Source organism: Ceratosolen solmsi, unplaced genomic scaffold (assembly GCF_000503995.2).
Source record: "Ceratosolen solmsi marchali unplaced genomic scaffold, CerSol_1.0 scaffold13, whole genome shotgun sequence".
NCBI classification, from domain to species: domain Eukaryota; kingdom Metazoa; phylum Arthropoda; class Insecta; order Hymenoptera; family Agaonidae; genus Ceratosolen; species Ceratosolen solmsi.
Genome location: NW_011948418.1, coordinates 8212293 through 8227718, shown reverse-complemented (window position 1 = coordinate 8227718; position 15426 = coordinate 8212293). Strand labels below are relative to the sequence as shown.

The 15426-nt window shown below is 28.7% G+C and overlaps 2 protein-coding genes across 2 annotated transcripts; one reads left to right on the top strand and one right to left on the bottom strand.

The window, feature by feature from the left end:
• The first annotated feature begins 64 nt into the window (after positions 1–64).
• LOC105360224 (non-canonical poly(A) RNA polymerase PAPD5) lies at positions 65–4057 on the top strand. The gene is made up of 9 exons (XM_011497069.1): positions 65–434; positions 832–1100; positions 1705–1875; positions 1956–2313; positions 2392–2538; positions 2622–2815; positions 2910–3060; positions 3150–3288; positions 3373–4057. Exons 1-9 carry the CDS (start codon positions 306–308, stop codon positions 3567–3569), a joined length of 1755 nt encoding a protein of 584 aa, XP_011495371.1. The 5' UTR covers positions 65–305; the 3' UTR covers positions 3570–4057.
• Positions 4058–6946: 2889 nt separating this feature from the next.
• LOC105360428 (traB domain-containing protein-like) lies at positions 6947–9613 on the bottom strand. The gene is made up of 7 exons (XM_011497323.1): positions 9483–9613; positions 8823–9124; positions 8397–8608; positions 8213–8327; positions 8009–8145; positions 7534–7946; positions 6947–7112 (listed from the first exon to the last, which is right to left on the bottom strand). Exons 2-7 carry the CDS (start codon positions 9118–9120, stop codon positions 6947–6949), a joined length of 1341 nt encoding a protein of 446 aa, XP_011495625.1. The 5' UTR covers positions 9121–9124; positions 9483–9613.
• Between the last annotated feature and the right edge of the window lie 5813 nt (positions 9614–15426).

Sequence of the window (15426 nt, the reverse complement as noted above, 5' to 3'; positions counted from 1 at the left end):
CCGCCGCTCCGCCTCCTCTCACCTCCCACCCACCCACCCACCCCTCCCTTCCTCCCTCCTTCCACAACCCTAGTCCAGTGTGTTTGTGCGTGCGTGCGTGCGTGCGTGCGTGCGTGCGTGCGTGCGTGCGTGCATGCGTGCGTGCGAAGTGTAAGTGCTGAAGCTCGGTTAGCTTTTTTTCCTTTTTTTTGTTTTGTTTTCGCCGTTTGTCAGTCGCACAGGATCACGGGCCGCGCTTCGGTGAGCCTTGGACGCGACGACAGAACGACGTCAGCCTCCGAACCGAGTCGCACCCGAGGGGTTTAATGGATCCGAAGATCGGTTGTTATCAACCGGAGCAGTTCGGTCCCGCGAAGGACTTGTGGTTACACATTTGGGAGACCGGGAAGGACCTGGACAATCTGAGCCTCAAGCACGATAACAGCGCGAGCTTGGTAATGATGAGAAAAGTCTGTCGTGTCTTGTACCTCGCGAGTTGCTACTCTCCCTAGGAATCATCACCCATCCCCCTGCGATCCGCGTACCTTGCGATCTTTCGCGCACGCTTCGTCCGCCTCGTTCTTGCATACCTGCCTACCCCATTATCAGCGTCCACCTTGATTATCATAGCACCACCCGTGCTCCGTAGGCCGTGTATTCCACGGCTACCCCCTATCGAGACCTGAGCCGTTTTTGGCCCCGTGGGCGGGTGGGTGCTGGTGGCGATGGTGGAGGGAGGGCGGGAGGGAGGGGGGAGGGACGCATCGTGCCGTGAGATTCCGCGGACACATCCTCCGCTCGTCTCCTCCAACTTTATGTCTTATGTATATTCTCATATGGTCCATCCAACAGGGCGGTAGCACTATGAATACGAAAAACAGCCAGGATTTCGTACCGCTGGAGTCGCCAACGCTTAACAATCGGCCCAACAACGACGAGCGCAACACACGTGTCAACATGCAGCACAACACCAACAACAGCTACTACAACCCATCTAGGAGGAAAAACGATAATCGTGCAAGTACTTATGGCATGAATTATAACTACGAGGCCCTGGTTGGGGTGTTTGGTGGCTGTCCCTGGCGAATCCCCAACAAGCATTACTCCAAGGGTGTCCTTGGGTGAGCTTTTATTAAGTAACATATGAGTTTGCTCTTCTCTCTCTCTCTCTCCTCTTCACTCCTCACCTTACCACTCCGCGCCTCTCCTCACCTCTCCTCGTCACTCCCACCATCTACCATCCATCTCTTTCCTCTCTCATTCTCTCTCACTCTCTCCTTATCTTTCTTACTCTATTCTCTCTCTCATTCTCTCCCTCTTTCCTATTACCTTTCTCTCTTTCTCGCCTTCTCTCTCTCTCTCTCTCTTTTTCTTTTCTTGTACCTTTCTCTCTGACTCTCTCTCTCTCTCTCTCTCTCTCTCTCTCCATAGTAATTTTTTACTTTTTTTACTCAATGTGAGGTTAGGGATGTCACATGGCTTAATTAGACAGACGATGCTATAAAACTTGTCACTGCTCATTTTCTTTTAAATATGTACTCCTTGCATTCTCTATACTATCTGAGTTATTAAGCTTTGTCTTTGTCGATTGTTTATGAGCATTGAAAATGTTACAAACTTATCTAACGAGTACATTGTAGCGAGTGTATATCATTGAAATATTTTTAGACTTTAATCCATGACTAAAGTTAAAACTCTTTTATACATTATACCATATATTTGCAGTTTACACGAGGAGATTGAAGACTTCTTTACTTATATGTGCCCTTCAAATGAGGAACACAAACTTCGATTGCGCGTCATTAAAAGAATAAAGCAAGTAATATACGATCTTTGGCCAGATTCAAAAGTGGAAATTTTTGGAAGTTTTCGCACTGGATTATATCTGCCTACAAGGTATCGCTTACAACATACCGTTTAAATTACTTTGAAAATTTCTAATATTTTGTATTCTAATATAAGCCTTTACTTTCCAGTGATATTGATTTAGTTGTGATAGGAATGTGGACAAATCTTCCACTACACACACTTGAAAGAGCATTAATCGATCAAAACATTGTTGAGCCATCGTCCGTCAAAGTATTAGATAGAGCATCAGTTCCAATCGTTAAGCTTACAGACAAAGAGACTGAAATTAAGGTGGACATTAGTTTTAACATGAACAATGGTGTTAAATCTGCAGAATTGATCAAGACTTTTAAAAGGCAGTATCCCGCTCTTGAAAAGTTGGTGATGGTACTCAAACAATTTTTATTGCAAAGAGATCTCAATGAAGTGTTCACTGGTGGTATCTCTTCCTATAGTTTAATCCTCATGACTATTAGCTTTTTACAGGTAGGTTTCGCATAAACCGTTTTCCTCTCTACAGGAGTACACGACTTTTAATTAACTTTTTACTTTTTATTCATTCAGTTACATCCCAGGACGAATATTGACAGTCCAGAAGTAAATTTGGGGGTATTATTAATAGAATTTTTAGAATTGTACGGTAGAAAATTTAATTATGTCAAGACCGGCATACGTGTAAAAGGTGGTGGTGCTTACATATCAAAAGAAGAGGTATTTTTGTAAAAATCATCTTGTATCTTAAAATTATTATGAACGCTGTTTTTAACTCATTAAATTGGATCGTCCTGCTTTAGGTTCAAAAGGATATGATCGATGGACATAGGCCATCATTACTCTGTATAGAAGATCCGCTTACTCCAGGCAATGATATAGGTCGTAGTAGTTATGGCGCTTTGTATGTAAAAGATGCTTTTGACTGGGCTTACTATGTACTTTCACAAGCTGTCAATCCTCTCAATATTCTAGTCAACGATGCAAACAAAGTCAGGTGAGAGTCAACCAAGGCTTATTAAAATTGCTTATTCTGAATGACCGCTCCGTGCCAATTACATTTATTTTTAACGCGACACGTGAATTTTCAGTATATTGGGAAGAATAATTAGAGTAACGGATGAGGTAATAGATTATCGAAAATGGATCAAGGAGACATTCCCTGTACCTCCGGAGATGGATTCACTATCTAGCTCTACTGGTTCTGATGCGTCCACACTCTCGGCACCTGCGAGTGAATCGGTAATTTTGGTTTTCAATTGTCTTGGACGTTGTCGAAGTAATATGAACCGTCAGTCGGGCTCGTGAATTTATTAATTTTTACTTCATAGGAATCGGAATGTAGTAGAGGAAACTCGCCAAACACTGGAGAAAAGGGTGAGGATAAAAATAAAGACAGGCATTTATATAACAATCAGTTATCTCATGGTCATCTCACATACAAAAAATCATACAAACCTACAGCACATGGTATATGTTATTAAAACTATCTTGCTCAATGCGTTTGACTAAAGTCATGAACATTTATAATTAACGAGTAGTTTTATATTTTAGTAAACCATCAGAACGCACGAGGGGATTACACGCGCAGTATAAGCAATCACACAGGCGGACATGGTAAAACAAAAAATAATCAACACAATAGTAATAATAACAATGGCGGTAATCAGAGTCCAGGTTCTAGGCTACATTCGGTGAAACGTAAAAAGCAGTGCATCACGTCGCGTGGCCCGGGTGATTGTGTGCGGTGATGAAACGTGCTGCGTGTTCCTGCGTAATCCTTATTCTTTTAAGAATCAACTAACTCGGATAGAGTATCCGAGGGCAAATACCTATAGCAATACTGGTGCAGTCCGAAATCATACTAAGTCGATAAGCGTTTTACATATATATATATTTCTTAATTGGCGACAGATTTCTTTTGTACGAAGCATTTGAACTATTACAAGCGTCATTTTTAGTTTCTTAGAACGCGGAAAATATCGTTTAAATAGATTTTCCCGATTTTCCTATTTTAAGCTTTACAAACGTACGCCATTATTAGCGAATTCTCAACGTTAGGTCTATTTCATATTATAATATATCCAGATAACCAAACGCTCTTTTAACATTTTACCGTTGGATTTGATATGCTGATTTGCTCTTTATATTGCTGTGATTATGCTTAAATATGATTTGTCCGAGCGAATCGCAAACAAACTGCCATAACGTGAATATCTGGGCATATATTGTAGGAAAGAATAATAATAACAACAATAATAATAATGATTAATGATTAATGATTAATGATTAATGATTAATGATTAATGATTAATGATTAATAGTAATAATTTAATGATTAATGATTAATGATTAATGATTAATGATTAATGATTAATGATTAATGATTAATGATTAATGATTAATGATTAATGATTAATGATTAATGATTAATGATTAATGATTAATGATTAATGATTAATGATTAATGATTAATGATTAATGATTAATGAATTTTGAAAAGAAACTATAGTAACAGCATTCTGCCGTCTAGCGTGACATAGTTCTCATAAACATTCTGCCCGACATTGGCATATTACAAAATCTTTTAATATAATGTCACGTTTCTTCCTAAGACTTTGCGTGGATATGCCAGATGATTAAAGAGATATTAATAATTATGATAAAGACTTAGTTTTCTATATGAAACTATATTCTTATAAAATATCAGAAAGAACGAAAAAGTAAAAAAAAATAAAAAGAAAAAAAAAATAAATATATATATATATATGAAAAAGAATGGTGATAACGCAGGACTTGCCTAATGTATATACTGTATTATAAATTCACGAAATACCAAGCATTACGAGTCTTACGCAGTTACCCTAGTAAAGTTTTTATTTTGAGTGTAATTTAAATTAAGAAAAGGAGGAAGAAAAAAGTCTTGAGTACCTTGAAACAATCGTTTCAATCTGGATAACGAGTTCATAGATTTATCAATCTCGAAATACGATTGACTATGGCTTGATTTTTCTTTTGTATAATATTGCTTCCCTCCTTGATGTACAGAGCACTTTGTACAGATATTGTCGTTGATTTTCTAAAGCGTTATTACCGAATCTTGTATATGTGAATGCCAGTTTTATGAGATTGTACTTGCACGTACGAGTCTAAAACTACACATCAACTCTGCTATATGTAACTTGCTATAACGTGTACAAAGTTACGGAAGACTGTATGCATAAAAGTTGATACGGTCTTTGTAAGATATCGACTTTATTTATATACAATACTGTATCATAATCTCAAGTACAAACATATAGTTCATTACGTTTCATAATAAAATGGAAAAACTACAGCCCGAAAGAAAAAAAAAAAAAAAAAAAATATTTACTTCACTTAAAAAGTTTCCCATCGATAAGCATTTGTAAATTCTTCAATTTTTTTCAACTTAAAAGTAAACTTTCATCAATTGCTTAATACTCAAATTTTGCCATTTTATAGAAGGATTCCTTCCTTCCTTTTCTAAAGAATTTCACGATTTAGCAATAATAATTGTTGTGTTTATAGCTTTTTTTTTTAATATTTATGATTTTTTTCTGAATCCGATTATTTATTAAAAAAAAAAAAAAAAAAAAATGTATTGTAAAAATGTATAAAAAGCAGAAATAAAATTGTTTTAATTTTACTTGTGTCGTTCTAATGTTGTTGTTTTTGTTATCCGCCCAATCGTAAGGAAATGGTATTTAATAGTCAAGAAAATAATTTATAAGGTTAAAGTAATTTTTTTTTTTTTTTTTTTTAATTTATAAAATTTATTTTCTTTCAATATACATACAGGCTATTAAAATAATGTTAATTGGCACTGTGTTAGAAATTTTTTTACATTTTAAAAAAGTTCATTTTTCAATCAGAAAATTCAGATGAACATTATGTCAACGTTGATTTTTTTTTTTTTTTTTTTTTCTAAATAATAGTAAATCTGGAGTTTTATTTGACTCACTGTCATGGAATAATAAATAAACTTCTTTTAAAAAGTTTCTGAAATTAAGAATTCTGTACCTCTTCAAGAAAAACAACAGTTTAAACGGTGAAAGATTGTGTTTCAGTGCCTTAAAAACTAGAATACAATTATCTTCGACTTATTGTATAAATGAATTGAATAAATTTTTAAAGAAATCTCATTCGTTTAAGAACACGAAAATAAAAGCTTTTTATAAAAAAAAAAAAAAAAAAAAAAAAAAAAAAAATAAATGAATTAAATTAATTTTAAATAAGATATAATTAACTATTAATAATTTTTTTTCTTTTTGTATTTTGTTCCTATAACATAATACGGTAAATATCCAAGGCAAGAAGCAGAATCAGAAAGACATGAAATGTCAAAAAGATTCTGGACGGAATTAATTACATCGGTATAATTCGAAGTTATACTTTTCTTCGTACGATGTTTTTATAATAAAGTAGTCGCTATGCTGCTACGACAATTCAACAGCCATAAGCTTCCAACATTTCTAAACACTGCCGAATCTCTGTGTGTCAATCATTTTCTTCTTTAATATATTTTTTTTTTAAATAAAAATACAGAATTTATGTGTTCTTCAAGTCCGGACGTTCTTCAATTTATTTGGTATTTGAATAAACATTAGTAGTAATTTTCTTTCACAAATTATGCTGCTCAAGGACAAAACCCTACATAATATATTATGGGCACTGCTATTGTCAATTGCAATTTAGAAGGCCTTAATTAAAAAATTTAATTTATTTTTAAAAACAATTTGTAAGCATAATTAAAATTATACTGCATACATAACAATTAAATATTTAATTTACTAATAGTTGATAGCTAATGTCACTTGAGAATCTCAAATACAGAAGCGATTATTTTTAAACTTATCATCCCGATTGAATATTATGTATAATTCTGATTTAAAATTATCTAATTCCATTGAAATCACTAAATCCAGTCTGTATATTACTTATAAATAATGCGAAACGTTTTATCTGCGTTGAATTTCAGTTTCATCATTACTTCAAAATACAGTATTAAAGAAACTTTAACAAAAATTATAAGCAGTATAGAAGCAGAAAAAAATGTATTTTTCAAATATATGAATTGAAAGCAATAATTTTCAAATAATTTGTTCTATTAACTGACATTCATATTAATAAGTTTCCCCACTGACGATTTTAGTGATAATATTATATTTATCGACATTGGAATAAATTTGTATCCTATGTAAATAACAGTTCCAACAATAGATGCCTTGATTGTAAACTTTAAAACTTTACCAGACAACGAAGGTGGTGGTATGCTGTAAAAATTACAATAAAAGTTATAAGCAACATTTAATTTAAGAAATCGATTTTTATTCTTGAATACAATTAAATCAATATGCAGTTTTAATAGAAACTATTATTCATAATATAATGAAAAGATTAAAAATATGAGATTAAGATAATGTTAAATGATAACGATTAAAAATACAAATTATGTTTAATAATAATAATAAGATTGCATTTGTGAGAGAGGAAACTTATATAAATAAATTATTATTAATATTTACTTTTGTTCTTGGTAATCTGTTAAATTCAAAGAAATAAAATTTTTAAAAATGATCTTTTTTCACTATCACTATGATGTATATGAAAAATAATAATTTTAAAGAATTTTAGTAAGCAACAATAAAAATCGATGAAATTTACGCAATTAATTTTAATAATAAAAATAAATACCTCATAATTGGGAGTATTTGAGATTTTTCGACTTTTCCCCAATTTTGAATAATTCCGAATGTGTGTCCAATACCGACAACTCCTACAACTCGTACTGGAATTGGTTCACCAAATATTCCAATTTTCGGTTTACACGCTAACTGAAGCGAATGAGTCAAATATATATCTCGTTCTTTAACAAAAACTTCTCCTAATGCAGGATATTCTCCAGCTAATTCAGCCATAATTTCTTCAACTGAATCTTGACATTTATACTTCTCAACATCTTTCTGACTGATAATGTCTTTATCTGTCAAAAGTTGCCATGCAAATTTTATTTTTTGCCACCATGTCAAAAAACTAAGAGCTCGAGCAAATGTTATTTTAATCGGCCTATCCCCCATATGAACATGGCAATTTGGAATTTTCTTAGCCTACGATAGAGATAAATAAAAAATACAACTTATAAAACAGAACTATTCAGCCACATTTTTACCTCTGCTAAAGCTCTACGAAATTCTCCTCCAGGTGCTAATCCAAGGACCTTAGTAAGATGTACAGACATATTTAGCAATAAAATATAGAAAATTCCTTTGTACAATCCATTTTCTTTAAGAGTGTACATTATCTTATCTACAAATAATAATAATATGTTACATAGATTACATGATTAATTAAATAACATACTAAAATAACTTACTGAAATCAAGACTTTTAGCTTCTTTAAGAAGAGCATCTTCGTCTAATTCCAAAATATGTATTCTATCTCTACAAAGCTCAACCATAACAATATGTGGTTGTACAGCTTGAATTATCTAAATGAATTCTCATTTATATTAATGTGTCATAGAAATTATATTGTATATAAACTATATCTTTCATACCCTTGAAACATCGTTTTGACTTTCGATACTAAAATGCGCAGTTCCCACTACATAACATTTACCACCATCTGGAGTCCTCAGCAATGTAACGGTGCTTGGCAAATTATCATCTATGCTTGGATCAACTTGTTTCATTACAGGTATTTCTGCAGATGCGATATCTTCACTGTCACTGTCCTTATTTTGAGATTCCACATTCAAGTCAATACTTTCTATTATTATGTAAAAAGTAATAATAATATTCCATTAAAAAAAAAAAAATATAAACTAAGCAAATTAGATTTCTAATCGTATTCTGAGTTGTAGTTTCAAATTAAAATAAAATAAATAGTTAGCAAGTAATAATATTTTATCTATATACATATATATATTTTATTTTATTATTTCATTAATAGCAGCTGTTATAAATGCAAATAATACACTTACGGTAATCACGTTGATTACTAATAAAGACCGTTTCACTATCAGGACTGACAATATATTTTTCTTTATTTTCTAAATTGTCATTTTTAATTAATAACTCTTCGTCATTATTTGTTATATCTGTTTTGTCTTGTTTTGTTAGAGAAGGCTCTAAGCTTATGTTCTGTACATTTACTTCTGTATTTAAAAAATCTTTCGTTGTAATTTTGTCGTTGACATTTATATTTCTTTTGTCACTTATACTATCTGTAAATCCAAAGTGTTTCTCTTCCATTTTTGATGATGTAGCACTTGATGACATGTTACTAATAACAAATTTATTTATTTAATTTATTTCTTAAATCACTTAATATTTATTACAAAAAATTTTGTTCTACTTATATAATGATATATATATATATATATATTTACAATAAAAATTCTTATGAATTTGTTTTTTTAAATAATAATCTTTGATTCCATATTGAAGCAACATAACCCCTATAAAAAACTGAAATTACATTTTGCAAATTTGTAAGTGATTAAATAATAGTTTCATAATATTAATTCGTAACAAATAAAATAAACATTAATATAACTATATATATATATATATATAGTTATATTAATGTTTATTTTATTTGTTACGAATTAATATTATGAAACTATTATTTAATCACTTACAAATAATAAGAGCCTTTTGATATAAATTAATATTGAATGCAATCAGGAACTAATTTATTGATCATTACAAATTCAGCAAAATATAACTGAATAATAAAAATCTGTATTTAATAAATATTATCTAAAATAAACGTTTGTATAAATTTTTTTAAAAAATTAACAGATATATTTCAAAAGGATAAAAGGAAAATGTTACAAATCACGACATAGACAAGTGTCCAGTAATAATTACAAGATTCTAAGGTACTATATTCTGCAAGTGATGTGAAGTTAGCGTTTATAAATTAATTTAAAATTATTTTAATATTAAATACAAGCTGAAGATAATAATTACAATATTTAAGAATTAAAAATAAAATATTCTGCCAATACACTGATGTAATAGTGTACATTTTTTAAATAAAAATTTCTGAATATTTGAAATTTTATATAATTTTGCATATTCTTCATCATAAATTAATTATAACAAAGTAAACAACTTTTATTTTAAATGTACAAGATCCCTAGAATTATGCATGTAACTTATTGTCTAGCAATAGCCCGTAAAAAGCTGAGATCATCCACGAGAAAGTAAATAGTTATCTTAATTAAAACTTGCAAATTGAGTCATAAAACCGACCAATCGCTACAATTCCATTGCTCTATTATAAATTTTAATTAAGATAACTATTTATTTTTCCTTAGTTCATCACAGTTTTTCATGACGAATCGCATAATAATAACATTTCTTTACGAAAACTAGTGCATTTCTATATATAGAATTAATTTTTTTTTTTTTTTTTTTTTTTTTTTTTTTTTTTTTAATTAAAGTTTTAATTTAGCATTTTAATAAAACAAAATTGATATTTGACAACTTGAACACGATCTTTTATAAGATTAATTTCATTAATTACAAAATTTCGTATTTTAACAAATTCATTAAACTGCAATAGAAGAATATTATTTATCTTCTTTAGTTACAGTTTTTTTTTTATTTTATATTATTTTCTTAGGTACAATATATAGAATTATAGAGACAACTTGATTAATTAAAAATAAAATAAAAGAAAAAAATAATAAACCAAAATGTTGTGATTTATGTCAGTCCTTAATTACTACAAAACGTAGAAGCATAATATAAAAGGATTTAATTCAAAAAGGAATGAATTCTTTTGTTAAAAAAGAATTTTTAACAAAGAAAAAAGAAAAATTATACATTGCGTGTATTAAAAATATTACAATTATTTTTCCATGGGCAATTACGAAATGCCTTTGCTTAACACTTTCTTGTTACATTATAACCATTTAAATTGTTTCCTGCAGACAAATTAACAATCTAATAGTTCAAGTAAATATTTTAAAACAAGCTCCAACATTTATTAAAAAAGTTATACATTAACTGATAACAAAAAAGTTGTATCCCCTCTAATACTAAAACAAGCATCGATTGGTTTATTTTAAAAGTCATTGTATTTATTTATTTTCTATACAAAAAGCTATTTTTAAGAGAAATATAAAGTTGCAAATGCACTATCCATATAACCATTTGCATAGACACGCAGACAATCTACATTTGATCTTATTAAACATTTATATACGTTTAATGTGCTATTCATGATTTAATATTAATTGTTTATAATATTCAGATCATTCATATTTATAATAAATAATTGATTTACAATTCATTATCAAATTTTATTCTTTCTATTTTTTTCTTCTTTCTTTTTTTATAATTGCTGAAATTTTTAAAATTAAATGTAAGCAATCGCTCTATAAAGAATTTATCAAAATATTGGGACTGAGATTTATATATGAATTTAGACCGTATTTCATGAAAATTCAACCTCTCTTTTGAGTTTTCTGATTTAGTAACAACAGTATCCGCCAATCCTTTTATATATTTTCGTGCGCTTTTCATTAGGAATTATCATAGTTTTGATAAGAATGCGTATATTTGGCCTATCCTCGCTCTCACTACCGTCTTACCATCTGCTTCAGTTAGTCATCTGTCAATAATATATATAACAATAATGTATTGTATTACAACATATGGCAATATTCTTTTTTTTTTTTTTTTTTTTTTTGGAGTACCGCTTATTAATTTTTTTTTTGTTTTTTTTTGAAACCCTTTCGAAGGACTTTGTGTTTAATCACTGGCAAATTAGTCTATAATTAAAATATTCATAATAATGTTTATTATTTTACTACTACAGTACAATCAAGTTACTATTTAGCTGGCTTATAGTCTTCAAAATGATCATATTTTCATTGACAAAGGATTCAAAGTTAATTCAATTTTAATCGTTTAATAGAATTAAATGAAAATTATCGCTAAGAAAACGTTGAACAAACAAGTCGACAACTCTAATGTGTTGAAGCTACAAGTTAAATTCATGCAAACTTATCGATTTTCAAACTATGATTGGGAAGACTGTTGGAATTGTTAAATTTTGCTATGTATTATATGTTAAATCATACATTTTAGTATTATTTATTTGATGCAACTAGCATATATCGCTAAATTTTATATTTCATTTTCCCATTCAAGAAGCTAATCTTTCTATTAAATTCTGAAATACTTTTTAATACTCTTAAATACTTATCTTATATTATTTGTTTATAATCTTACGCTTAAATAGCCATTAAAGAACAATTTTTATATATTCAGGGAAATATATATGTTTGCAATCGATATAGATTTTTTTGCTTAAAAGATTCTTTCATTTTCAATCGTTACTGCAATTATGAATCATGATTTTTCAATATTAAGACCTTATCTTCCGACTCAACTTTATTTGTTTGACATTCTATTGGGACATAAAACTTTATGTTGGTTGTAATATTTACTACTTGTTATTGTACTTTTGAAGTTTAACTATAATTACCTATAGCAACAAATTCACAAAATTAGTTATAAGGAAGTAATTTCTAAGTTCGTGTATAATTAAGATTACGAATTATATAAACATTATCAATATTCCTGTCGTATTATTGTAAAATATTTTGTTTGACCTCTTCATTTTGCATTCTGTAGTATATAACAACAACAACAACAACAACAATAATATAATAATTATTATAATAAAAATAAGAATTCTTTCAAATCCAAAGGAATATATAATGATATATTAAATAACATTTTGTTATCTAACTGTGACGCTACTCTTTCGTAGTTATATAATTCGTAGAACTTTTAATTTAAACTCAATAGCTCTTTTATTTTCTTTTGGCTTTGAATAATTTAATTATCTTCTAATCAAATACCTTCTGTATCATACGTTAGGCTAAATAATGGATAACATTGTATTTCAGATATTTTTGCCTCTTTGTTAACTAAATATTCATACTTTTTACGATTAATTCAGAAAGTTTTTATCAAGGATTTCACTAATCGGTAATTTAAGTAGATTTCAAATTTTTAAATATTCACACGGATAAGGTGTATGGTTTATGTAATAAAAATTAAAAAGTCTTGTATTTTAAAGAGCACTCTTCGAATGTTTCTACAAAATATGCGTGCATTTTCAAAACTTCGTATAAAAATCTTCACATAGATTGTATAAGCAAATTATTGACATTAAGCATAAAAGAATATTATTAATATTTATATAAATTTAAAATATTATCAATCAAATTATTTCAATTAATTCACTTGTATGTGTCAAATACGGGCAACTCGTTTTTATATTTTTAAATACCTATCTACGGAATTTATCATTTAAATTTAAAAATATTATTTTAATTATTCAATGCCTATGATATACGTAAGAAATGCTGACAGTTTAGAAATTGCTTGATACTTAATTTTTAACGAGTCGCGTATATTTATTGTAGTTATCTGTACATTAGAGTTGACTTATATTTTAGATCGACAGTAGAGATCTACATTTATTTTTCAGTATTACTGTAGATATTTTTTTACAGATTTTGCTTCGACTATAGTCCAATGAGCAAATTAATAAACCAAGTCTTCCTATGGCTATTGATTATTACACACTTTTTATAGAAAGTTTCAGAGCTAACTTATGATAATTAATTCATAATATAAAATCTAAATAATAAAATATGTAATTTTGATGGGTAATAATTATGGCGTTCGTTAAGTTGATACAGCATTGAAAATAATCAAAATAGTTCTTATACAACGAAATAGGCATACAATTTATCTTTATCGATTCTGTACTCATATATTTTGGTCTTATTTATTTATCATGATGTCAACAGAAAAATCTATAATTAGTAATGTAACTATGGAACAAAGTAGTCAATTTATCAAAGCATTCAACGAGCTTTATTAGACCATTGCAAACAATAAATTTAAAAATAACGAGATATATGTTTCAACTTATGATATTACTACAATCATCAGTGTAGAAAAACTTTAAATGACTAACGTGATTAGCACTAGAATAATTTGCAAATACTTTATAATACTTATTCAAATATTTTATCCAAAGATATTGGAATGATTTTCAATGTAGTGAATATTATATCATCAAAGTAAAGGAACAAAAAATAAATGGATTTGTTAAATTTACAAAAATTACTGGAAACAAGAACAATAATAATAGAATAAATTGTAATGGTTCTTTTATTATCGAGTAAACACAAACAAAAAATATATATATATATACATAGTCAAACTACTTGGAGCTTCTCTAATATATTGGTATCAAATTTTATTGGGTAACTTATCATAATAGTAGGATTTAAAATAATTTTAATTCTAATAAATGTATTTGGACAATTTAAAACTATATTCAGCCGAATATTTTTTATATAGATAGCTCGAAAAGTTTCTCTAAATATATTATTTTCTTTTACATTTTATAAACGATACTTTTATCGTGAATAACTCATACGGTAAACGATCGTACTTATTTCTTACAATTTTAACATAAAATAAAATAGTAAATACTTGAGATCTTATAATTTATAAATGTGCCGAATAAAGAAATGGATACTTCAATCAAATTATAATTTATTAATTTAAAAAGATATTTTCATGACAATCGTAATCACGCTCACATTAAGCTGATATGATTTTCCAGGCATAGGTGATTATTGGTTCCATATATTAACGTTGAAATTATTAATAATCACTTTAAAATCCATAACAATAAGTACTTACATACACATTAATAGGAATTTATTAAGAGAATAGAAACTCTACTTGTGCACATGTATGTGTTAGATATCTCCTTTAATTCATTAAAACAAGTATAGTACATTTCGTTGTACATAACTCGTTTGAAATTGTTGAATTTATCGTGTAAATTAAATTGAATATTTTGAATTGCTTGTTGCAACTCGTTAGGAAAAGATCAACAATATTACGGAGAAGGTTAATAGCTTTTTTAATGCGCATTTTTATCGATTTAGTTCCGGCAATATGCTATTTATTATTTTTGTGTACTTATTTTTCTATGGCTTTTCACTTCATATTGTTTAATAGAATAATCACACTGATAAATTTATGTTCATCAAATATAATCTTTATAATCACGTACTTTTTGTCCCATTCATTGTATTTTTATAGCTTTGATTTGCTTTAACAAGATGCATGTATTGTACAGTTTCGTTTTAAATTGTCTGTCAAATCTTTATAAAGAGTCAAATACGCCAAATAACTATATAAAGTTTTACACGAATTAAATAAATTTACTGATTCTAATTTCACCTAGTTGATTTTAATATTTTTCCATAAATATTTCATTTATTTTAATTATCATGAAAAAAAAAATATATATATATATATATATATATATATATATAATTATGTGTATTGTAGATTTTATATTTTTCAATGAATCTTTAAAATACATTTTCTCCTTCGAGACAAAAATATAAATCTCACTCCCATGCTTCGACTCGTTGTCTACTCCAATGTTTATGTGATTAAAGATTCGTAGAAGATACACCAAATAAAGCAATACAAACTACTGGAACTCACTTAAATATACTT

Coding starts and splice junctions, on each gene's coding strand:
- LOC105360224 (XM_011497069.1), top strand. CDS start 306: ATGGATCCGAAGATCGGTTGTTATCAACCGGAGCAGTTCGGTCCCGCG. Junction 1,876..1,955: donor GGATTATATCTGCCTACAAG/GTATCGCTTACA, acceptor TTTACTTTCCAG/TGATATTGATTTAGTTGTGA. Junction 3,061..3,149: donor CGGCACCTGCGAGTGAATCG/GTAATTTTGGTT, acceptor TTTACTTCATAG/GAATCGGAATGTAGTAGAGG.
- LOC105360428 (XM_011497323.1), bottom strand. CDS start 9,120: ATGTCATCAAGTGCTACATCATCAAAAATGGAAGAGAAACACTTTGGA. Junction 8,328..8,396: donor GTCAAAACGATGTTTCAAGG/GTATGAAAGATA, acceptor GAATTCATTTAG/ATAATTCAAGCTGTACAACC. Junction 8,146..8,212: donor AGCTAAAAGTCTTGATTTCA/GTAAGTTATTTT, acceptor TATTATTTGTAG/ATAAGATAATGTACACTCTT.